This window comes from Brienomyrus brachyistius, chromosome 18 (genome assembly GCF_023856365.1).
Source record: "Brienomyrus brachyistius isolate T26 chromosome 18, BBRACH_0.4, whole genome shotgun sequence".
In the NCBI taxonomy this organism is placed as follows: domain Eukaryota; kingdom Metazoa; phylum Chordata; class Actinopteri; order Osteoglossiformes; family Mormyridae; genus Brienomyrus; species Brienomyrus brachyistius.
Genome location: NC_064550.1, coordinates 2911382 through 2934109, shown reverse-complemented (window position 1 = coordinate 2934109; position 22728 = coordinate 2911382). Strand labels below are relative to the sequence as shown.

General features: G+C 38.5%; 1 protein-coding gene across 5 annotated transcripts in view; it reads right to left on the bottom strand.

Annotated features, from left to right (window-relative positions):
* Positions 1 to 22728, bottom strand: part of LOC125712669 (glutamate receptor 3-like) — a 42876-nt gene that overhangs the window by 4966 nt on the left and 15182 nt on the right. For 4 of the 5 annotated variants that reach the window (XM_048982959.1, XM_048982961.1, XM_048982958.1 and 1 more), the window contains 12 exons: positions 19692 to 19931; positions 16530 to 16717; positions 15814 to 15867; positions 14100 to 14261; positions 11636 to 11803; positions 11402 to 11506; positions 10474 to 10581; positions 9655 to 9861; positions 8815 to 9188; positions 4922 to 5120; positions 3520 to 3767; positions 1328 to 1442 (listed from right to left, as the gene is read on the bottom strand). In XM_048982959.1, the coding sequence (XP_048838916.1) occupies positions 1328 to 1442; positions 3520 to 3767; positions 4922 to 5120; positions 8815 to 9188; positions 9655 to 9861; positions 10474 to 10581; positions 11402 to 11506; positions 11636 to 11803; positions 14100 to 14261; positions 15814 to 15867; positions 16530 to 16717; positions 19692 to 19931 (2168 nt within the window). Of the gene's footprint in view, positions 1 to 1327; positions 1443 to 3519; positions 3768 to 4921; positions 5121 to 8814; positions 9189 to 9654; positions 9862 to 10473; positions 10582 to 11401; positions 11507 to 11635; positions 11804 to 14099; positions 14262 to 15813; positions 15868 to 16529; positions 16718 to 19691; positions 19932 to 22728 lie in introns of those variants that run through there. The other variant, XR_007383368.1, reaches the window with a different exon arrangement.

Genomic DNA, 22728 nt, shown 5'->3' with positions numbered 1-22728 from the left:
TTAATTCAAAAGAAGTGGAAACAGAACAGGACCTCAAGGGGTCTAGACAAAAGGCAGGCAAGTAACTAGAGAATGAAACAATGAATGAATGGGGCTTTAGCGGGGGCAAAGGTATAACATTTTACAAGAACATGTCATTTGAAGTTTTTATTATTATTATTATTATTATTATTATTATCATTATTATTAGTATTATAAACTTGGATCTCATTAGGGCATTTTGGTTTTAATGCGTTTTTATGGTTTTTGAAGAAACAAAGCTCCCAAAATGCAGGGAAAATGCATCAAAGTGAATTTGCGTCAAAAACGACCCATTAACATTTGTGTTACAAAATTTTTAGTAGCTAGATAACATATGCAAATTTGATTTTTTTTCTTTTCTTCATTATAAACTTGGATCTCATTTGGACAACTGTACCAATTCAGGCGTGACAAAATAAAAATGATGGAAACTGCAGCACTTTTCAAGTAAATATATAGCAATGGGGTGTGAGTGTGCTCTGCAATGGGTTGCCTGGTTCCCTGCCTTGCACCCAAAGCCTCCAGGACAGGCTCCAGACCCCTTGCTGTACTGAATAGGACAAATAGTTTCAGAAAATGGATGGATGGATGAATAGACATTCCTGTCTTTGTAAGATAAGCAAGGCTTGTTAAAATGGTGTCTAGATGTAGCTAACATCAAATATCATATAATCTTGTAATGCTCCAGATCTCAAAAACACTAGTTGCATTTTAAGAAAGAGCAACATTTTGGTGAACTAATGTACCGTATGTCATCTGGCAAACCAGTGGAGTGTCAGGCCTGTCTAACGATAAAAACTGGTTTATATTAATATTTTCTAGTACGGCTACAATAAAACAGAAAATACTTTTGTTGTACATTTGTCTTTTTCATGTACTTAACCATTCTCTGAAGTAGTATGATGCAAATTATCGTACAAGCAGATTTAATATATCTACAGAGAACTCCCTAAAGAACAAAAGAATTAAGATATATTTGTTTTGCACATGGTGATAAAACATCTGTTTAGGCATAAATACAGTATATGTATGCACATATACATAAAATAAGAAATATAAGGATTAAAATAACATTTCACTTTTTTTTTTTTAATATTCCAAACTACTGCCTATAGAAATCCATTTAATGCCCTTTATTTACTTCACTTTCCAAGTAAGGGTTCCTGGTTCAAACTCAGTGGTGCAACAAAGAAAAAATACACACAGCCTTAAGGTCATGTGCTGCAGACGTAGATACTGTAGGCGATGACAGCGTTGCCGATTACTCTCCACAAAGGTACCTGACTATGGTAGCTCTGGAGCTGACCTTGGAATCACCTCCCCCACTGCCGCACTCTCCCTTGTCGTACCACCATTTGTTTTTCAATTTGTCCAAGAGGCCTTGCTCATTCAGTTTTAAAACTGCCAGGTTAACAGCGTTTCTTGAAATGATAAAACATAACATAAGACAATATGGAAGTCCAAGAGGAATCCGAGAAATAACAGAAATTAGAATAATGCAATTACGGATCATTTAATCATCATGGCATCAGATCCATGTCAAAACTTTACGACAATAAATCACAAAGTGAAAAATATAAAGTTTTGTTTGAAACTACCCCACTTGTGGCCACAAATATGAAACCTGCGAGTATAGAAAGAAGAATTGCGTGCATGTGTGTCATAATGTAACGCTCAAACTGTCTTTTTTCCTTCTCGAATGTTTATTTTCTTCCAGATTTGACTGATATCCTCACACCAAGTGGATTACCTTCGGCTGCACTCTGTGCTCAAGTGAAATTGTTGCTTTTGAGTTTTGACATGGGGGCGGTTTTGACAGTTTTGGGGGCGGGCTCATGGCCATTTCTGTCACTGAATGCCATTGGCTGATGCCTGGTTTTGTGATTGACTGAATGTTCATACAAAAAATGAGTTAAAGTTTTACTATTAACTTATTATTGAAAGATAAACCACCATTTGTTTTTAACTTAGTTACCTGTCGATGTTCCTCTTTGTTCACAATCAAGAATGAATTGACTCCTTTATGTGAATGATTGGAGGTGGCTCCCGATTAATTTCTTCATTTTTGTTAATTAATATAAGATAATAATAGGATGATCGTTTCAGCACCATGCTTGGCCACTGGCACACCATGCATTGTCTGATGCTGCTATTTTGCATATGTGTTCTGTTTTGAGTGTGAATTTGTTTGCAATGGTTTGTGTTTTGGATGTGTGGATTTGTGGATGTGACAGTTGCATTAGAATTTAGTGATGGGCAAAATCACGCTTCATGATCCATTTGCTGTATTTTTGACACCACTACTGTAGATGCTCTATGTTCAAAAAAAAGGGCATGAACCCAACCCCAAAGCAAACTAAGCACAACCATCTTGGTGGGGGCAAATAATACATTTGGTTCTTGAGGCGTCATTTAATCCATTACTAATTTAGAACTCAAAAATACACTGATGCACAAGGACCAGATGCATTGTGGTTAATGTTTGTAATGAAACAGTAATTTACAATGTTCAATACACTTGTGTAATAGTGTTTGATGTTTTTACATTGATGTTTTATTCCAAACAATATAAAATAATAGTTTTCTGGAAATATTAGGTTTAGTATAGTAATTATAAAAGCCAGAAGTGATACTGAATGAAGACCCATTTCTTAGCCAAAAGCCAGTTATTTTTGTTTAGCTGAGCCAAATGGATAATCACTAAAAAGAGAATTCCCATCACTACGGTGTGCGATTTTTGTCTTCTGAAGAAGCTTTTCGTAGTGTGATGTCAATCACAAAACCAGGAGGCATCAGCCAATAGCATTCAACGAATGAAACTGCCAACAGCATGAAAACTACTCCCATGCCAGTCCCCGAGCCGAGAGAGCAGTCGCAGACAAGCCGCTTAACGCACAAGGATATCTTTAAGCAAACCGAGAAGCAAATAAACATTTAAGAAAGAAAAAAGGCAGTTTGAGCACAATATTATTACAGACGCGCATGCAATTCTTTTTTCTGGCTTGTTATTTTCATATTTGCACACGTGAGTGGGATATTTATTCACACAAAATGTTAAAACTTGCACTTTGTGTTTTATCGCCCTCGAGTTTTGACATGCATGTGACGCTAATCATTTAAAGGGCACCAGATAACAAGCCGGATAAAGTCACAGATACAACTTACAAAGAATATATCAGAAAGCTAGCAAGGGGAACTAGATTTGAAAAGAAGATATGGGCAAAGTGGACACTAGACAGATAGCAAACAACAAACACCATGAAATTAAACTTCACTTGAAGTGAAAATGCAGCCTTCAAACATTATATTGGAAGAAAAAGTGTATTGTGCTGATATTGACAACAAATAATGGCCCAAGATGATAGAATATGTATATAAAAGGAAGAAACAAAAGAGAAAAAAGGAGAAAGAAGAAAAGGAGTAACAACACAAGACACAAAAGTAACAGCAATACTATGATACTGTAACTGTTAAGTATAGTTATGTGACTCAACTCACCCCAAAGGAGAGCCTTTCGGAGTAGCCACACCATAGCCTTTTGAGTCGAGGTTGCCTCCAACCTTCATTGTATCGCATGGTTTGCGCTGCTCAATGTATTCATTCATGGTCGACTCAAGAAGAAATGCAAACTTGCCCTTGGACTTCCGTACACGGGCGACCCCATCGGGTGTCGTCTTGGCGAACACAGAGGGTTCAGCAGATTTCATGTATGACCACATCTTTTCATAGACTGCTATTTTTGAACGCTGCATTGGGGAGTAAGGAAAATATTATGTAATTTTCAACCCACAAATTTACTGAACATTCCATCATTGAATATTGACTTGAATCGATTGCCTTATGTTTCTGTATTCATAAAAAGATAGCAATCTTTCTTATTTTCTATTTACTCAATTTTAAAAACTAGTTATATACATTCTTGTAAAAACGTGAAAAAAATCGATGACCAACATGGGATTGTTGTACTTAACTGATCTGCAATTTAAAAGAAGCATACAAGCAAGTCAAGATTCAAGAAACAATATGGTCATTGATCACATGCAAAAGGTGCACTGAACTGCTTACAGGTTCAACTACGTTGCTGAGACGAAGGACAAGACAATACATACAAATTCCTTTCCCAGCAATCCCTTCAGTGTATGTGTAGCAATCTCAAGCAATCTTAAGAACAGCATTATGCTTCCATGTAAAGACTTCCCTAATTGGACTCATGGTCATTCTGTCACCTTTGATGAGTCTGACCATTCACCTGTGTCTACATTTTCTCCCTCAGATCTGTCACTGATTGGATGTCTGCTCTATATTGCCTCAGTCTGTGTAAGCTCGAGACATTGTAGTATGTGGAAATTCCAGCTTGATGCCTGTTCCTGAAATCACTTAACATCGTCGCCGTACTAATTGTCAGTCAAACAGTCAGTGAACCTCGTGACCCTGTCTGCATGTTACGTATTTATTCTCAGCCGCATAGTATGCTGTTTAAAGGGGTAGGCTGACTGCTTAGCAAGTAGGTATGCCTAATAAACTGGCCACTGTGTATCTGGTATGTAGAAATGGGCAGGGCCACACCATGCATACCTACAGACAATTTGGCAATTCCAGTTCACCTCAGTATGTTTTTGGACTGTGGGGGGTGGGGACTGGAGTACCTGGAGAAAACCCCACAACGGCACAGGGGGAACATGCAAACTCCACACGCATGGAGCTGTGGACGACACTTCAATTGTGGTTCTAGAGGTGTGAGGCAACAGCGCTAAGCATGGTGCTAGCGTGCAACCCCAAAATAAAAATGAACCTAAGAAAAACAGATCTAACAAAGCTATGCAAACTGTACACTTGGGATATTATACTTTATTATACCACTTTCATGGAATCTTCCATTGAAGAAAGTATGAAAACTTACTCTAAAAAACTCTTTGGTGGAGCCTGAATCCAATGTACCATAGGCAATCTCTGTTTGCTTGGAAAGGTCTTCAGCACTCTCAATAGGAGAGACCATCCTTTCCACAGTGAGAAAGGCAGCTAGATTGGCAGTGTAGGATGAAATTATAATTAAGGTGAAGAACCACCAAACACCACCCACAATCCTCCCCGGCAATGATCTAAAAAAAAAAAGAATAAATAAATAAATGAACAAAGCAAAAGGAAGAAGGCCATGCTTACAGAGAGTGATTTACCCCAGTCAATGAAATTAACAGCATAAAACAAACACCAAAATATTAAAAAAAGTTTCCTTATTTATGTTGAATGAGAAATACAATTGTAGAGTATAATACAATCAAGGCAACGCAATAGTCTAAAGAGAGTATTCCAAAGTAGTTGCAGAACTAGGAAAACCCAATCATAAATAGTTGAAATATCTGTGTTGTCACCCGGTTTGCACAACACACAAAAAAAAAAAAAACAGTCAAGGACAACCCTATCTCTTGTTTATTTAGACGTCCCTGATTGAAACCCCCCAGGGAAGATTTACTGTAAATAGTAAGAGTCCACAAAAATCCTCTTTTTTTTTCCTACATCTAACTATCGAGAGACAAGAAGAATGGAAATACTACCTTTCAAAACATACAATAGAAAGATCTCTTTAATGTCTCTTTACGTTTTTACAGATAATTTTTTATAGCAGTACTGAACGCACGTAACTCAAAATTGAAATGGTTATGTGAAAAACAACACAAACTGCTGAAAGAATATCACCACAGGTAAATTACACATAGTTTGTTGCATTGAATGTGTAGTATAGGAATCATTTTGATCCAGGTAATTAATGTTTCAAAACAGCTTCAAGTTTTTTTTTTTCTAAGTCTACCTACATCTTTGACATTTTTATGGAATTGTGTGTATAAATTATTAATAATAAACTCCTGGCCGTATGAGTTTGCATTGTATGATATTTTCATGTTGTTTGCTTACAAACACTGCCTCCAAGTGGCTTCTTTTTAAAAATCATTTTAACACGAATCGTAAACGTTAATGAATGATATATTTATACAACATTAATGTTAAATGCATGATTTTATACACACACACCTACAGTGGGGTACAAAAGCCTGAGACCACTAGAGAAAATGCTTGTGCTTAGTTTTTTTTTCATAATTTAACACGAAAATGGTCAAGCAGTACAAATATTATCAGGAACACCATTTGAGTGAAAAGTTGAATCTTTGCACACAAGATTTAACAATGTTCCGAAGACCATCTTGCCATCTTACTGAATTCTTGGTTTTCCCAGTTCTGAAGTGCCCCCATAAATGTTTAATTGAGTTGAGGTCATGTGACTGAAGAGTAAAGTCAATTACATTCGGCATTCCTTGCTCTTCTAAGTTCTTGCAAAGCTTTGAAGTGTGTCTCAGGTCATTATCCTGCTGCAGTATACATCCCTCTCCACAAAGACCCAAAGCAGAGGGCACGGCATATCTCTGCAGAATGGACGGCCAGGGATGCAGTCGATACCGTGCATGATTCCAACTCCCAGGTGGACAAAACACCCCTTAGACATGAATCTTCCCAGCATCGCGTTACAGTGTTGTTTTGATTCACTATGGTATCGATTACTTTTTTGTTCATCTCCTTACTTAAATCATTCTGTTACTGACACAATTCTCAAACTTGGATTCACCATTAATTGGAATTTTGTTTTTGATTGATCCACTGTGAAATGCTGGTATGTATTTTGTCAAAACATTATTTCCAGGATTAAAGTAATATTGCAAGATTTTCAATGTGGTCTTAGACTTATGTACGCTACTGTATATACATGGTAAAATGAATGTTTGCATTAAAACAGGTAAATTTTCATTATTATTTTTTTTAATTTGGAGCCCATGACTACAGGACCACTTATCCTATTCAAGGTGTCCGGGATTAGCCCAGGATGGGGCACCAACCCATCACAGGGCACACTCACACTCACACCATTCACACACACACAGGCAATTTGACAACTCCAATTAACCTCAGCATGTTTTTGGACTGTGGGGGGGAAAACTGGAATACCTGGAGGAAACCCCACAACGACACAGGTAGAACTCTACATACATGGAATCCTGGCAGAGACTCGAACCCAGGTCCCAGGGTTGTGAAGCAACAGCGGAAACCACTGCACAAGCGGTTATAAAAACCGGTTAACAAATTCTTCCTTTTTTGTCATAAATTCCAAAACAAATTAATCTAAATTTTTTTTTCTTCGCTGTATTCAAATATATAATCAGAAATGTTCTATCACGCAGGTGATGCACTATTAAACTTGCACTATATGTATATTTACAATATATGAGCATGGTGGAAGCGACTCATCTAAAACAAAGAAGTGCATGAATTTCTGCTGTAATTGGCTTCAGGAACATTCAGCAGAAGTCAGCAAACATACTGGAATTGCAGTTGTCATAATATCATTTATCCTTATCAGACAAGGAACACGATCCTCTCAATATGTCCAAAACTCTTACAGTCTGCAAACTGTCATAAAACAGTATTCTTCTGTGAAGTTTTACAATGCTAAACTGCAATAATTTTCCCGAAATGAAACTTTAATATGGCCATACATTCTTAATAAAGAATTATATATATTATAGTATATACAGCGTCCCCCACAATTATTGGCCCCCTTGTAAAGATTTGTAAAAGGGTCAGAGAAAAATCCACCAGCAGCTTCATATCACACTGAAAAATTGAGAAAAATCCAACCTTTCATTAACAAAATTTATTCCAAGTAAGAAAATCCTTCATCAAGAAATATTTATCTTTAACAAAAAACACATGTGCCACAGTTATTGGCACCCCTGCTTCTAATACTTTGTACAACCTCCCTTTGCCAGTATAACAGCACTCAGTCTCCTATAACATTTTATAAGGTTGGAGAATACAGAGCAGGGCATCTGAATCCATTCCTCTTTACAGAATCCCTCCAGATCACCCAGGGTCCTCGGCCCTCTCTTGTGTACTCTTCTCTTCAGCTCCGCCCACAGGTTTTCAATGGGGTTCAGGTCAGGGGACTGAGATGACCACGGCAGAAGCTTGATTCTGCAGTCAGAGTCATCATTTTTGTGTTGAATTTGGACATGTGCTTAGGATTACTGTCCGGCAATATTTGTTGACCAGTGTAATTCATAATTCTTCATTGACTCATTTAACCTTCAAGCATACTAGAAGCATCATTTTGATGCAAATAAATATAAATATAAAATGCCCTGGTCTGGGCTGTAACCTTTAAATGCCAACCAGTAATGGTTAAAACACAATGAATCTCTTGCTGATTCTTCCATGTATAGAGTGGCACCACAACAATACTGCATGAGAAGTTTTATGTGTTATGGAAGGATGGACAGGATAGTAAAATGGCAGGAGGCTTTGACAGAATAAGATGCATCATGGAATAGCTATTTGCTTTAAGCTGCTTCACTAGCTTGCTGGTCTGAAAAATGTATATATGTATACAATTCTTTATACATATATATATATAATTTTTCTACTTTTCGTATGGAAACAGATGAGCATGGAAAGACTATGCAGCAAAAACACGGTAGTTCTCCAAATGTTGACGCTAAAAGACACCAGCAAACAACCCTATGCATTTTACAGTCCCCAACATGGTGGATATATGTTATTTTGAAAAGGCAACCCATGAAGGCGAGAAATTATGAAGAATAGGGGTGTTATGGGAACACGTAGGTGAACGGTGAACACAAAAGGGAGTTACGTGGTTCCAAGAGAAATACTATAGCATATATACACCATGGGATCAGCTATAAGATTATAAAATGCAAAATGGCAATAGGTATGGATGAATTAACCAACCTTGGCGAAATATCGCATCCTTGCTGCATAAAGGCTCCCAGGGAGAACCAGAGACTATTAAAGATTCCAAAGTCATTCGGTGGGTCCGGTGCAGTCTGACAGTCTTTACCCTCATCACTGTCATCCAAACGCCACTCATAAGGGCTGAAGCGACTCACCAAGAACAGCACCACGCTCACTCCAATATAGGCAAATACTATGCACATCCAAATCTCATAGGCCAGGGGGTCCAGGAAGGAGAACACTCCAGGTTTTGACTTTTGGGGCTTCTTAATCATGATTGAGATTCCCAGGCTCATAAACGGCTTAGAAAAGTCAATGACTTCTTCCCGTACCAGCGTTATAGTTAACGGAGCAACAGCAATATCAGCTCGCTGGAAAAGTTAACACACAGGGCATACGTTAGTTTTCAATGTATCAGCTGTTTGTTTAATCCTTTGTTATCTAAACCTTTTATTACTTTAGATGATATTGTAATGACTTGGAAAATCTTATGAAAAACAATGTTGTTCTACTAACCGAAATATTTTGATGTTATTTGCATAAACTAATGCGGACTAAAGTCATTCATTATGACAAAATTAAAATTTAATTTAAAATTACTAATACAGTATACTAGATGTGAGTTCAGTACAATACTTTTTATTAGTGTAATGGAATAATACCGATATGATAAAAAAAAAAATCATATCAGTAATTTATGTGGAAAAAAAAATTAAACAGTCAACTAACAGAGTGCACTATTTATGTATTAACAACAGCATAACAAGATGTAATGGTTTATTTACGATACATGCATGAAATAGATTGTTACTGTATTTTTTCAAGCCTTTTACTTACTCCATATACAAGCTCGCCCACCATCCCATTCCAGGTTTTGGTGTCTGGATCTCTGGCTCCATACTTCCCGTCCATCACAACAGACAGTCTGTATTTAATCCCCACGTGTTTAGCGATTTCAGAAGCTAAATCAACACAGTAGCCTTCATACTTGTCATTCCCTTCCAGATGTAAATAATTTTTCTTGTACATCACATAGGGAGCTTCCTGTTAATTAAATGTAGCCTGTTTTATGTTTGTGAATGCATTTTCACTGCGGTGTTAATTACAAACGTGCGCACGTTGACAACGCTCTGTACTGCGCAGAAGCAGCTGCATAACACACGACTCTCAGAATGTCTACCTGACTCAGCCAATGAGGTAACAGTAATGTCTGTGATGGATTTTAAGAATTTAGCTCTCTTTTGCACATAAGAAACAGTTAGGTTGGACGTGCTGGTATCAAGTGTACAATCATCTTTTCAGGAAAATCTATAATACAATTATGCTATATTTTAACCAATTGGCCTTTCACCATTGGTTATTTTTGTCATTGGCACTTTGTTCACCCATCTCACCCTTTACTGCTCATTTATTTACAGTCATTGCCTTTTGTGTGCTTGCTTATTGTCACTACAATATCAAACTCAAAATGCAAAGACAAAACATCCAAGTCAAATACTTTGTTAACCTATAACTACATATACACTCACTATCCGAACATGCTTAACATTTAGGTGACAAAACAAAACAGAGCAGAATGCATTTGTGGCAGCATCATCATTATTACCAGGAATAAATGGAATTAATGGAATATTTATAACTGTACTGAATGTTTACCATAATAGTAGTCACCACAATTGTTCGATTTTCCACAGAAGATGACTCGTTGGAGACCTGTTGATCCATTATATATACAAATCTTTCATACTCATTCCAGTAGCCAATCTGAAAATTATGCATACATCATTGTTAATACTGGGAATATCACATGGTTTTCATTATGATTGCTTCAATAAAAAAATGTGGAGACAAGTAAACAGCATTGTCAGTTTCATTGTATTCTAAACAACAGCTGTTAGACAGTACTTTTGGCTTAAAGACTGGAACAACTCAGAAACAATAATCCAGTACTTTCCAAATATTAGTGGCAGTTCTTATTTTTTAAAAGGGTATTTCTGGTAGGGGGTCCTTACATATACCTCAACTCAAAATCAGCATAATCACACCATTATGACATTAAATGTTTGTTTTGGTTACACAAGGCATTACTCTCCAGCTTCACATGCAAAAGGAATCTTTATCCTTCTCTATCACAGAAACACTCAAATTGAGCCCAAGTGTCACAGCCTCAAAAAAAGTGCAGAGACAACCACCAGAGGGCACCAGTGAACAGACAAACCAGGAAGTCTCTGCACATTTCCAGCCCTGCGCATCTTCACATGAACACGCCTGCTGACTAGTACCTGCTGGGTAGGCAGGTATTAGAGCTGCTAGTTTTCTAAATTCACAGGATTTGAGAGTGGAGTTATTGATTTTGATTGATGGTGCTCCACCATCAACGCTTTTAGCCTTTCTTTGCAAATGTCATTGCATTTTTAAGTACATTCCTCAGTTCTTTAGTTCCACCCATGAGCATATAATAAGTATTTTGATCTCTCCCCCTACAGTTTATATAAACAGCAAGTAAAATTATTTTATCAAAGGAAGGACTGTTGGAAGTCTCTAGGTCAGTGAAAAAAATCCATATATGGTACTGATTGCTTACCCTTTGTCTTCCCTCTGTCTTCATCTCGTATACATCAATAGTGTAGTTGCACCTTCGGCCAACAGTGTCAAACTGAATATTTCCTGTCATGCCCTGCACCTGAACCTGTCATGCAACAGTACAATCAGACAATACGACCAAAGGTATTTCTTCTTCTTTCTGAACTATATTGTCATTCCATGTGAATTTCTTAAATAATGAAGTTTATATTTGGAAAACAGAAATTTTCCATACCATTTTTAGGGCTCTCTCGATGTCACTGCCTTGACTCCAGGGCACAGCGGGGTTGGCAAGGCAGTTTCCAGGGTTACCTCTCCGGGATACGTCAATCCTCTGCCTCCGCAAGTAACGGAATGCTTCCGTAATCACCAAAATCGCGTCATGGGTTAACGCTGACGTATACTGAAACAAAAGGGGAATCCGATTGGATCAAAGTGCTGCCAAAAACTCACTGTCAATATTCTTGGTAGAATCGTACGAGACCACGTTTACATAATGAAAGTAAGAATGCACAATGAAATATCTATTTCAAATGAGGACCTGTTGTACAAAGCACAGAATTCCACCTTACAGAGGAATAAATGTTAGTCTTGTATTGTGTAGGAAATGATGATTTTCATTAAAGCTAAACGTTTAACAGTAAACTTTTCTTTTTTTACACATGCCTAGTGTGATGTATGTTTGTGATTACCGATGACTCTCACTAAGACCAGAAAATCATTACAAAAGCTCCAGCCACTCAGTTAGAGACAGTCATCCATACTGTATCTCCTGGTCAGACAGGTTTCATCAAGTCAAGACATGGGCCTCGGACAACATCCGTAGATTATTTACTTTACTCAGTATTGCTCAGCATACTCATAATAAAACCATAATTCCCGTCATGCCTTCAGAAAAATGGTTTCAAACTCTTTAATCTCACATTTTTACTGGAAAAACAAAAACGCAAAAATAAAACACTCCACAGAAAAATAATTCTCAAGGCGGATTATAAGGTCCAGATTTTTTTAATGTTTACTTAACAAATGAACGGCAATACTTAACTAAATGGTTACACTGCAGTAGTAACAGCAGCTCATGGTTACAGTTGGAGCAATTGTACTGTAAGAATCTCAAACTTGCTGACATACTTTTTCTCAGTATTTCATAAAGAAACCTAGCAGCTTTACCAATACTGCCATTTCCACAACACTGACAGCCTGGTGGAAAGCAACCAAACTCAATAACTCCACTCTCAGATCTTGTGAATACACTCCAATCTGGAATAATCCGGAGGTCCAACTTCAAAATCTCACTATTCACTATCGCGTGTGGGAACAGAAAGGGATTATACATCTCCACCGCCTTTCCAATAACAACGATTTCAAGTCCTTCAAAGACTTAATTCAGAAATACGGAATTGAGAATAAGCCGTGTTTGGAATATTTACAAATTAAATCCACCATTAAAACTAAAATTAGCATCCCAAATAATACACTTCACTCTCCTTAATCAAGTCTACCTTCACAAGTTATATGCTTAAACACATGAAGGGGAACAAGAGTGAAAATTTACTGATAACACTTTACTTGACGATGCACAAACACTTTTTAATAACTCATTTACTACTGATGTACAAGTCATGAACAAATATAATTGCTACTTGAGATAAAAAATGTGTCACAATTCATTAATGATGAACAAACATGAGATCAGTATTCTCTTATATTATTCATTACCTGTTCCTTCAGTAGTTACTTAGTAGTTCACAAAGATTTACAGAATTAACAGATATAGTAACAAATATAGTAACTGCTGGAGATAAAACATGCATCACGATTCATTAGCATGTAAATAAGACTTAGTTTGTGGTTAATTAATACATAAGTAACAGCATAATACTACATGATTTGTGCCCCAACAAAGTAAAGTATTATCAGTTTACTTAACATTTAGCTTCTAAAGTCATTTCAGGTCCTAAAAACGTCCCTTCAGGTTCCAGTGTCATGTCCTCCAAGGCTTACTTTCGGAGGTGTTATAAACCTTCATGCACCTCTTCGCTCACTATATTGGCTTTCCAAGTACATCTGGCAACACAATACCAAGTATTGATTAGTTTTGTCCCTTTTTTCATCCAGCTGTCCAGAATCTTTGAGGCCTCAGATCAAGTCTCAGGTTAATATTATAGTGAAGATCCATTTAGGGACTGTGCTATCTATATTAAGACTGGTGTTGGTGAGAAGCATTTTTTCAAGCAATGGCACCAGCAGCCCTAGGGGCATTCAAATGTTGTTTCTTTCACACATACGCACATGCAAACACTACACTGTCATGCCCAGCTCGTCCGCTCCTCCTGTGTGCCACACCCCCCTGATTACCCACGTGTTCTTCCCCTATTGTACCCAGCTGTGTCTAGTTACTTTGATCAGTCCTGTGTATTTCAGTCCGTGTCTTACCTGAGTCCTTTGTCTGTCATTGATGTTACCTGGTGTTTCTCGACTCGCGTGCCCGAATAAACCCCTGTTTGATCCGTTTTCTGCCTGCCTGCCTGTTCCTGATCGCTCTCGCTGCCTGAGCGATCTCCTGTTTGGTACGACCCGTGACATATACAAGGTGCTTTACCTAGTCAATAGCTCTCTCTCGAAAACAAAGAGGATGGGGAAAAGAGCAAGTAAAACTAGAATCATCATTTAATTGTTCACGCGTTACGCTCGCTTACCTTCAGAGGCGTGCCTTTCGCTTCTGGAAATTCTCTTTCATCCAGGTGATTCCATCGCTGGAGAAACTGTTGTACAATGGGTTTCTCGGGGTTAATTATCTGAAACCCAGTTATGTTGGCTCCCCCAGCAATGACCTTGTCCAGGCTCATATTTGAAAAACCCTAAACAACAGAATTAATAAAAATGGAAAAACAACACACAATGGCTGTGAGTGGCTTTGTCTTAGTGGTGATGATTTTATAGGTGACAAAAAACACTGAACTTAAAGTTCCAGCCTAAAGTTAATTAATGTTAGTGGTTCATGGACTAATGGAATACTTTTGCTAACAGAATACCATCCACTCATTTTCCAAACCGCTTATCCAATTGGGTCGCGGGGGGTCCGGAGCCTATCCCAGAAGCAATGGGCACGAGGCAGGGAACAACCCAGGATGGGGGGCCAGCCCATCGCAGGGCACACTTGTGTGAGTATTGACACATACCAGTCACTCACACATGCACTCCTATGGACAATTTGGTAACTCCAATTAGCCTCAGCATGCTTTTGGACTGTGCAACATGCAAACTCCACACACATGTAACCCAGGCGGAGACTCAAACCCGGGTCCCAGAGGCGTGAGGCAACAATGCTAATCACTGCACCACCATGCTGCCCGCTAACAGAATACTTTTCGTAAAATTCTTTCTTTTGGTTTACTGATAATTTTGTTTTTTTTTTACATTATTCTCTGATCGCTGAAGAGGTCACTGTCCACTCTACCTTCATTGTGATAAGCATAGGTCACACTGTTCTGCACTTCGTAAGGTTGCGGTTCCATTCGCCTCAGTAGACTATTGATACTTTATTGATCCCCTGTAGGGGGATCTTTGCAGAGCAAGTTGACTGTGAAGGGCTGCCACCCATAGCAGCACCCAGGCAGCTGGGGGTTAAGGGTCTTGCTCAAGGACCCGCAGACGTTCGAACCTGCGACCTTCTGATTACAAGGACACAGGCTTAGCCCACTGAGCCACAAGCTGCCCATAGCACACATAATGTCCAGCTTTAAAATGGTTAATGCGTAAAAGGCCATCTTCTCTGTAGGAAATGGAAATATCTGAACTTTCTACCACAAAAGACAGCAAGCTGCTGGTAGCCTGGCTCTGAGTTTGCATTTCATTAGCTGCCATTATGGCGTCAGTTCATCTGCACAGAGAGCTGCTACAACATTTCCAGGAATAGGACAGATACTGTGTCTGCTGTTGTCTGTGATAATAGCTTTCCTGCTAACGTATACAGCATTTGTAAAACACTAAACCTGATACTAATTATTTTCATTTATTTAATCACATTATATAGTTTGCTGTAAACATCCATTCATATTTATCCTTGCTTGTCCTATGCAGGGTCACGGGGGGGTTAGAGCCAATCCTGGAAGCTATGGGCGGAAGGCATAGAATACCCCAGCATGGGATGCCAACCCAGCGCAGGGCACCCGCACACAGAAAATTCAGCAACAATTCATTCAGCAAGTTTTTAAACTGTGGAAGGAACGTCAGAGAAAACAACACAAAAAGTCATGGTGGAGACTCAAACCATGGTCCTAGATCAACAGTGCTAATCACTGCACCACTGCATTTCATAAACTTTCGGATAAAATACTTTAAGATCTTATATTTTATGAATGTGTATGTATGTTTTTTCGCTAGCAAAATGTGTGAATGCCAAAAACTCACCAGATTAGCCAGGATGTAATGGTGGTTTCGGCTGTTCTTCCCAAGCGCTACAACCTAGAGAAATAAACTGGATTTAACGCGTCAATAAAACAAACAAAGAATCCTAGATGGTTTTTATAAATGACATCAATACAGCATGCTATTACTGATAGGAATAGTACTATATATTTCGTATATAATTTTTAATTTACGTGTAATGGGCAATCGTAATATTGAACATTTTTAAGTAAATCTGTCTTCACAGGGTTTATGGTACTGAATAATTATTTTGTCCCTCCTTCCATGAATTATGTATAAATTGTTGTGTTTTTTTTGTTTCAGCATCAGTAAAGCTGCTACTTCTAGATCCCAAAATCTAAGTCTTTGATGTTTTTATTTATTGATTTGTTTGTTGGTTGTGTTTGTTTGTTTCACAACACACAGCACTGCATGATTGAATACTTTCAAATAGAATTGCCATTGTGCTGTTTCATACCGTTACCCTTTAATTATAGTCATGTGACCAAGCCTTTCAAATTCAACTATAGAGACTAGTATTTTGGTTTTATCAAAAATAAAATACAAACTCTGTCAAAGGCTACGTGCACCAGATTCTGTTTGAGATTATTGCCTGTTACAGCATCTTAGTTTTAGATAGAAATTTAGGATTTAGTTTTATTTCTTGTACTATTTTTCAAGATCTGCAGGCCTGGAAGTGAGTATTATATTGGTAATACCTGATCCAGAATCGTCTTTATCCTTTCCACTTTGCAGTCCAACAAGAAATACTTTTCTTGTCTCCTGTCCATCTCCTCAATGATTCTTCTATACTCATCAGCGTCTACGATGCTCATTACAGACCGTGCCGTCACCTGCCAGTTACTTGTCATCGCTGACTCCATTATGGCTTGTAGTACTGAGAGGCCTGTGAACAATGCAAAGGGTTATGTTTTTCTCATATGAATACTCTTAATGCCGTTTTGGTTTTGCCATGTAGTAATCATGTGTGAATTGTTAATTATCCAGTGGGTTTCAGCTTTTTCTTCAAAGTAAATCTGATTTTAATCTTCAAATATCCTTCCTATGTAGAAACACATGCATTTAGCTTCTGATATGTATATATTAACACAACACAGCACAGCGGAGTACAGCTGTACATTCATGTAAGGAAAGAGGTTATTAAATGGGAAATACTGCAAGTGTGTTTCTATAGTACAACGATTAAGTATAGTTTAGTTGATGCGGCTGCGTGGAGTGCTGACTGGAGGCAGACATGACAGTTTTCCCTGGGGTCAGGGACAACAGGATGGGCAGGAGAGAAGACCTCAGTCATGGGGATATTGTTCTCTGACAGGAAATTCTCTGAGCTCTGAGGAGGCTCAGTGGGAACATAAGGCACGTTCATCACACTGTAAAAAAATAGGTTTTAACAAGGACAAATGGAAGGTGGGTGAGAACTGGTACCTAGGAATCTTCAGTAGCTATAATGTAACAAGGATGATGTGTTTGGCACTTTTAAACTGAAATTACTCACAAGGCACCTGTAGAGATTATCAAAGCCTAATCTCAGGCTTGGTCTATCTTTGAACTGTTTTGTTTTTTATAAACTGCTTTTGGAATATACAATCAATGCAAATGAACAGCTACATATGTAACTGCGGCAGTTATGTATGTGTGGTGTCTACATGTTCACTCTTTTCACTGTCTCTCCATGCGCTTTTCTCCCACAGTCCTTTTGATCAAATGGATCAGACCCCACTGTGTGTCTAGTGATCTTCTGTTTCTTTTGCCCAGTATGTTCTCAGCCTGGCTCCCTGGGGATCATTGGATTGGCTCCCTGTCACCCTACACTACAGTATATGCACTGTATGAGGGGCTCCATAATGAGAATATATCACCCATATTTTGGAGAAAGGAGATGGCCTAGATTGGAAATGACCTTTAAGTTTTATGAATGTGACCCAGCTTGTTGACCTCATTTCTTTATTTTTGTTTTTTTTTTCACCCAGTGTTGGCATGAGGAAACGCCTGCCTCTGACTCAGATAAAGCCGTCTGTCTCTAGAGCTTAGTAAGATCTTCACAAGAGGTATATAGATCTTATTTTACAATAGAATGGGGGGGGGATTCTTTTATATGAAATTTAAGCAATATGTGTTGGCCACAACCTGGTTTTCTTTTGTCTAAAGTTCAGGTGGAGGTGGATTGCAATCATAAATGTCCCATTATTATGCAAATACTGAATTTCGTGCAAGTCATTCTGTTATAAGTTATAACTGCGCACATTATTCTTTAAATTGCACGTTAAGCTCTTTCAGCTGACTGTGGCTCAGTGGCGTAACGTACTGAGTCTGTTGTTGGAAAAGGCTCCATTTTCTGACCCTTCTTTTCTCAATAATAATAACAATAATAATAATAATAATAATCAATCAACTTTTTGGAGAACCGATGAAATTCTTGTTATTTTTTTTATTTTACTATTTATTTGCATGTGTTGTAATGTTATTTTTTTCTGGGCAAATATGTACTTACTATAAATGGCCTTAAACATTGTGTGCCTAAGATTTTAATAGTGTGTTGTATATATTTTCACTCTCCCAGACACGTGTTATTGTCATGCCCTGCTCGTCCGATCCTCCTGTGTGTCACGCCCCCTCGTTAACCTCAAGTGGAATCCCTGCATTTACCAGCTGTTTCGTGTTATTTCTGATTAGTCCTGTGTATTTCAGCCAGCGTTCTTGTACGTTTACCTAGGTCTGTCATTGAAGTCTAATTGTGTAGTGCTGTCGTGTCCTTCTCCTGCTTCCCCGTTCCGTGCACCCCGCTACGTCATGACAGTTATCCTATATAATACTATCTTGCCTTGAAATAATTAGTATTTATTAATGATTTTCAGTTGCTATGCAGTCATTGCTATGAAAGTTGTTTTTGTAGATGATTTCTATTTATCTAGACTTACATCTGTCATTACAAAAGATCATAGAATTATCAGTAATTTTATCAAGAAATTAATAAAATGTGTTAATAAACACAATTTATTAGGATTACTGATATGTGTGTATATGTAATATATAATATATGTATGTGTGTGTATATATATGCTTAAAGATGAGTGTTATTACAATCTAGTCTAGCTGTTCAAGCAGCTGTGTTATTAGTACGGATGCACCATGAACCACAGCAAACACATTACAAACATTACTGTCTCTATCTCCAGCTAGCACAGTATGTGCCTGACCCACAAGAAAACTACAATGTGTATTCAAATGTTCCTTCTGAGAACCTGTACAGCTCCAGAGTAAGGAGCCTGAGGACACAGCCTGTCCCAAAGGCTCTGCTCTGGAAAATGCTGACAAAAACACAACCAAAACAGATCTGGCCAGAGCTCTCCTGCTCTAACAATCACACCCTCTCTAAACTCAATCAAGCCTCCCATTCTACTTATAGGGCAGAGAAGAGAGGGAACACCCTAAGCAGGATGCCCATCAATCGCAGGGTCCATTCACTCACTGTCATTTACAGAGAGCAATTAGCAGGTTTTTTTTTTTTAGCCTGTGGAAGGTATCCTGCTCAAACATAGAAAGATCACATGCAATAAAAATGTATACAGACATCTCACATCTCACAGAAGTTCTGGGAGCCTCTCACAAACTGACAGCAGCTCCTTAACACCCACGAATCAAGCGCAATGTCCCCAAAGATAAAGTATATTGTTAGACTGCCCAGCATCCCTCCTCCACCTCCCACATGTCCCTCATCTGCCTCCCTGAACGTATCTGGTGGGATGCCTGTATATATTTCAAATACAAAATGTTTCGTATCTGTCCACTCATATAAACATGTAGTAGACTATATGGCCTAGAAATAAAGCAAACATTACAAAGTTGACTGCTGAACTCACCCCTTTCCGTGTCATAAATGTAGACAAACTTTTCCCACTTGTAGTAAGCCAGGAGACTTAGGACAGCCCCCTGCAGTGATGGCCGCATTTGGATGACAAACTGTACGTCCGTGTCTGTGGGGTAGCTGGGTGTTACAAAGGACGTGTGGAGTGCGCCGCAGAAGGAGGTCAGCGTGTTCATGGACATCTTGTCATAGAACCCGAAGATAGCATATACTCCTCTGGAGAACTGTGAACAGACTGAAATTGGAAGACGAAGTTTGTTGATAGACGTCTTATGCTAGTTACTTACGTACAATCACCAACTCAGAAAGCATTAGACGATGTAGCATGGGGTTTATGTTCTTCAGTTGTTTGTTTGTTTTTTTATAAAGGCATTGGTATTTACATATCACGTGACATCATGTGTTTAACTGTAGCGTCCACCAGCACAATATAATGCACTTAATTGTTACTGGACAGTAATTAGCACAAGCGGTCATGCCTGACCAGCAGTTTGCCAACCACTTGCAAAGGCATTTGTTTTTTGGTTTGTGAAAACATTATTAAAATGAAGTAGCTATTAACTCCACAACCAAAACTTTAAAGAAAATGCAAAGAACATCTGAAGGAATTCGAAAACGACTTGCAGTGGTAATACTCCAGGAAGCCTTACAAAAACAAGAATCAGTGGAGGTTTTTATTAATAATAGAAAATCCCCATGGGGAAATTCTCTTTACGCCTCCCCCAACTTGCTCTCTGCAGGTGAAAGCAAGCTGGCTGCAAAGGATAGCAACCTGTTGTGGTGCTGAGGGACCCGGGGGGTTAAGGGCCTCGCTCAAGGACCCGCAAATGTGCCACGGTCTGGCTCATACCAGCAACCTTCTGATCACAGACACAAAGGCTAAACCTACTGAGCAGATGGACAGACAGACAGACCCATAACATAAAGTAATGCAATCATGCACAAATGTTTACTAACTTAGTATCCCGTTCTTTCTTAAAGGCACCCAAAAAATGAAAGTGGACATTTTTGGAATGGTTGCCCCTTGCAAGTGTCAAAAGCCCTTTTGATTTAGCCACTTCTCATTTAGCGGCCACGCCTTCTGTTTGCTCGGCTGCCAGAGCAGAGCAGTGTATACATTTCCCCAGGCGCTGGGAACTGTCCTGTCGTCTAAAATGAAAAGTAAGATGCAGGCCTACTACCATTACACTATGGATGCCATAAATATTCCCATGCACACGCCAGCCCCGACCGATTCCCTGTTTCTCCAGCCATGTTTCAAATAAGAACTTGTGGATTCTCATTGAAAACCTAACAAAGCTCTATCCCCAAGCCAATAGATCTCCTTCTCCTTCATGGTGCCTGGTGGGTCTGCAGGTGCTTAAAACGGGTAGAGGGGTCAGATGTGCACGTTTAAGGAAGGAGAAGGACATAAAAGAGACCAACCTGAAAGAAAGCAGCGCAATGACGTTCAACTCACGATTCATTTGATCAGGCTTCAAAAATTAAACTAGAAATGATTTCCATTCCCTTTTGTAATTGTTTTACATATCAAAGAAAATTTCTGCACTGTAATAATTGTTTGTTCTTTCACTGTTTGTTCAATCATATATAAAACTTTTTACTGGGGAAAGCTGAAAGTCTTAATCAAAAACTTACTTAAAACAAGCCTATAAGAACCATTTTGTTCAATATAATCTAGGAAATGTTTACAAAGGATTGAGAATTCCAAACAATTATTTGGCAGTTATTAAGATTGCACCGAGCCAAACATTAGCCTAAGAAAAGAATCCTGATATCTTAAATATTAGTTCATTTACCATTGCAGTTGGCCCACTTACTGACCTACTATCCTTTCTGTTAAGCAAAAAAAGCAGTCAATACTTGACTTCTGCGGATTCATGTGTCACAACTTATATTTCACCCATTAGAAGCAATCAATACTTTAGTCAGTGTAGTAAAGCGTAAGTCAAGGTCACAGATACAGTGCACTATGATATGAGTCTCCATTCTCTGTGTTAGATCTGAATCTATGCTACTGTTTTTGGCTCCCCTTTTGGGAAATAATGCCAGAATATCTTTATTTTTAACAACGTTTAAGCACTGGGTTAGTGTTGATCGATGATTCTAATGTTTTTACTGACTTAAAATGTGACATTTCTGCAAGAAATTCAAATTAATTATACCCATCCTATTTTATGTCATTGTTACACAACATCCTCTGCAGAGACAAATGAAAAAAGCAGAACCAAACTATATTCTTTAACAGCTAATTGGCTATTAAATTCAGCTCATTGGCAAAATGGCGGGTGGCTTTAAAACATTTATCTAACGCGATTGATTGGAAACAGTATTGCAAAAGTATGCAAAAAAACCCAAATATATCATTAAAATGAAAGACGCAGGGATGAAAGACACATTTTAAGTGCATATCAATTATATTAACTGCAAACTTTGTAAATCATGGCAGTCAGGTCATTTTTGAATGCAGCAAAATGCAGTTATACGGCTGGTATGCATAATCAAGAAAGCATAAGTGTTCCGTTATTCTGCTACTGCTATGGAGACGTTATGGAAATTCGTAAAGGAAGAGGAATCTGAGGAGCATGCAGTATACGCTTGTCATTTTGTAATGAATAAATCTTAATATCATGTTGTTCAAATTCAGTTTCCACAGAGATATGCTCTCCTGAGCTTGTGTTCCATCGGCAAAGGGGTGTGTAAGGTGAGGCCGGAAACAGACCACCAAAGAAAGTTACCCTAAAGAACACATGTCCCCTGTCCAGAATAAAGTTACTGGGACCCACCCCTGGGGCTAGACCTGGTAGTGCTGTTTCCTGGTGGCCACTCATGTAACCTGGCCGGGATCAACTGAAAATGGCTATCTACCTGCAAGATGAAAGTTGGTAATCTGGTGCAGTGCCATTTGGGTAGCAGGATCCAGATGGATTAAACGAGGATAATTATTTTTGGGGGAAGATTATTTGCTCATAAAGCACCAGAGTTATGGAATAAACTTCCTATTAGTGTTCGGAACTCAGACACAATCTTTG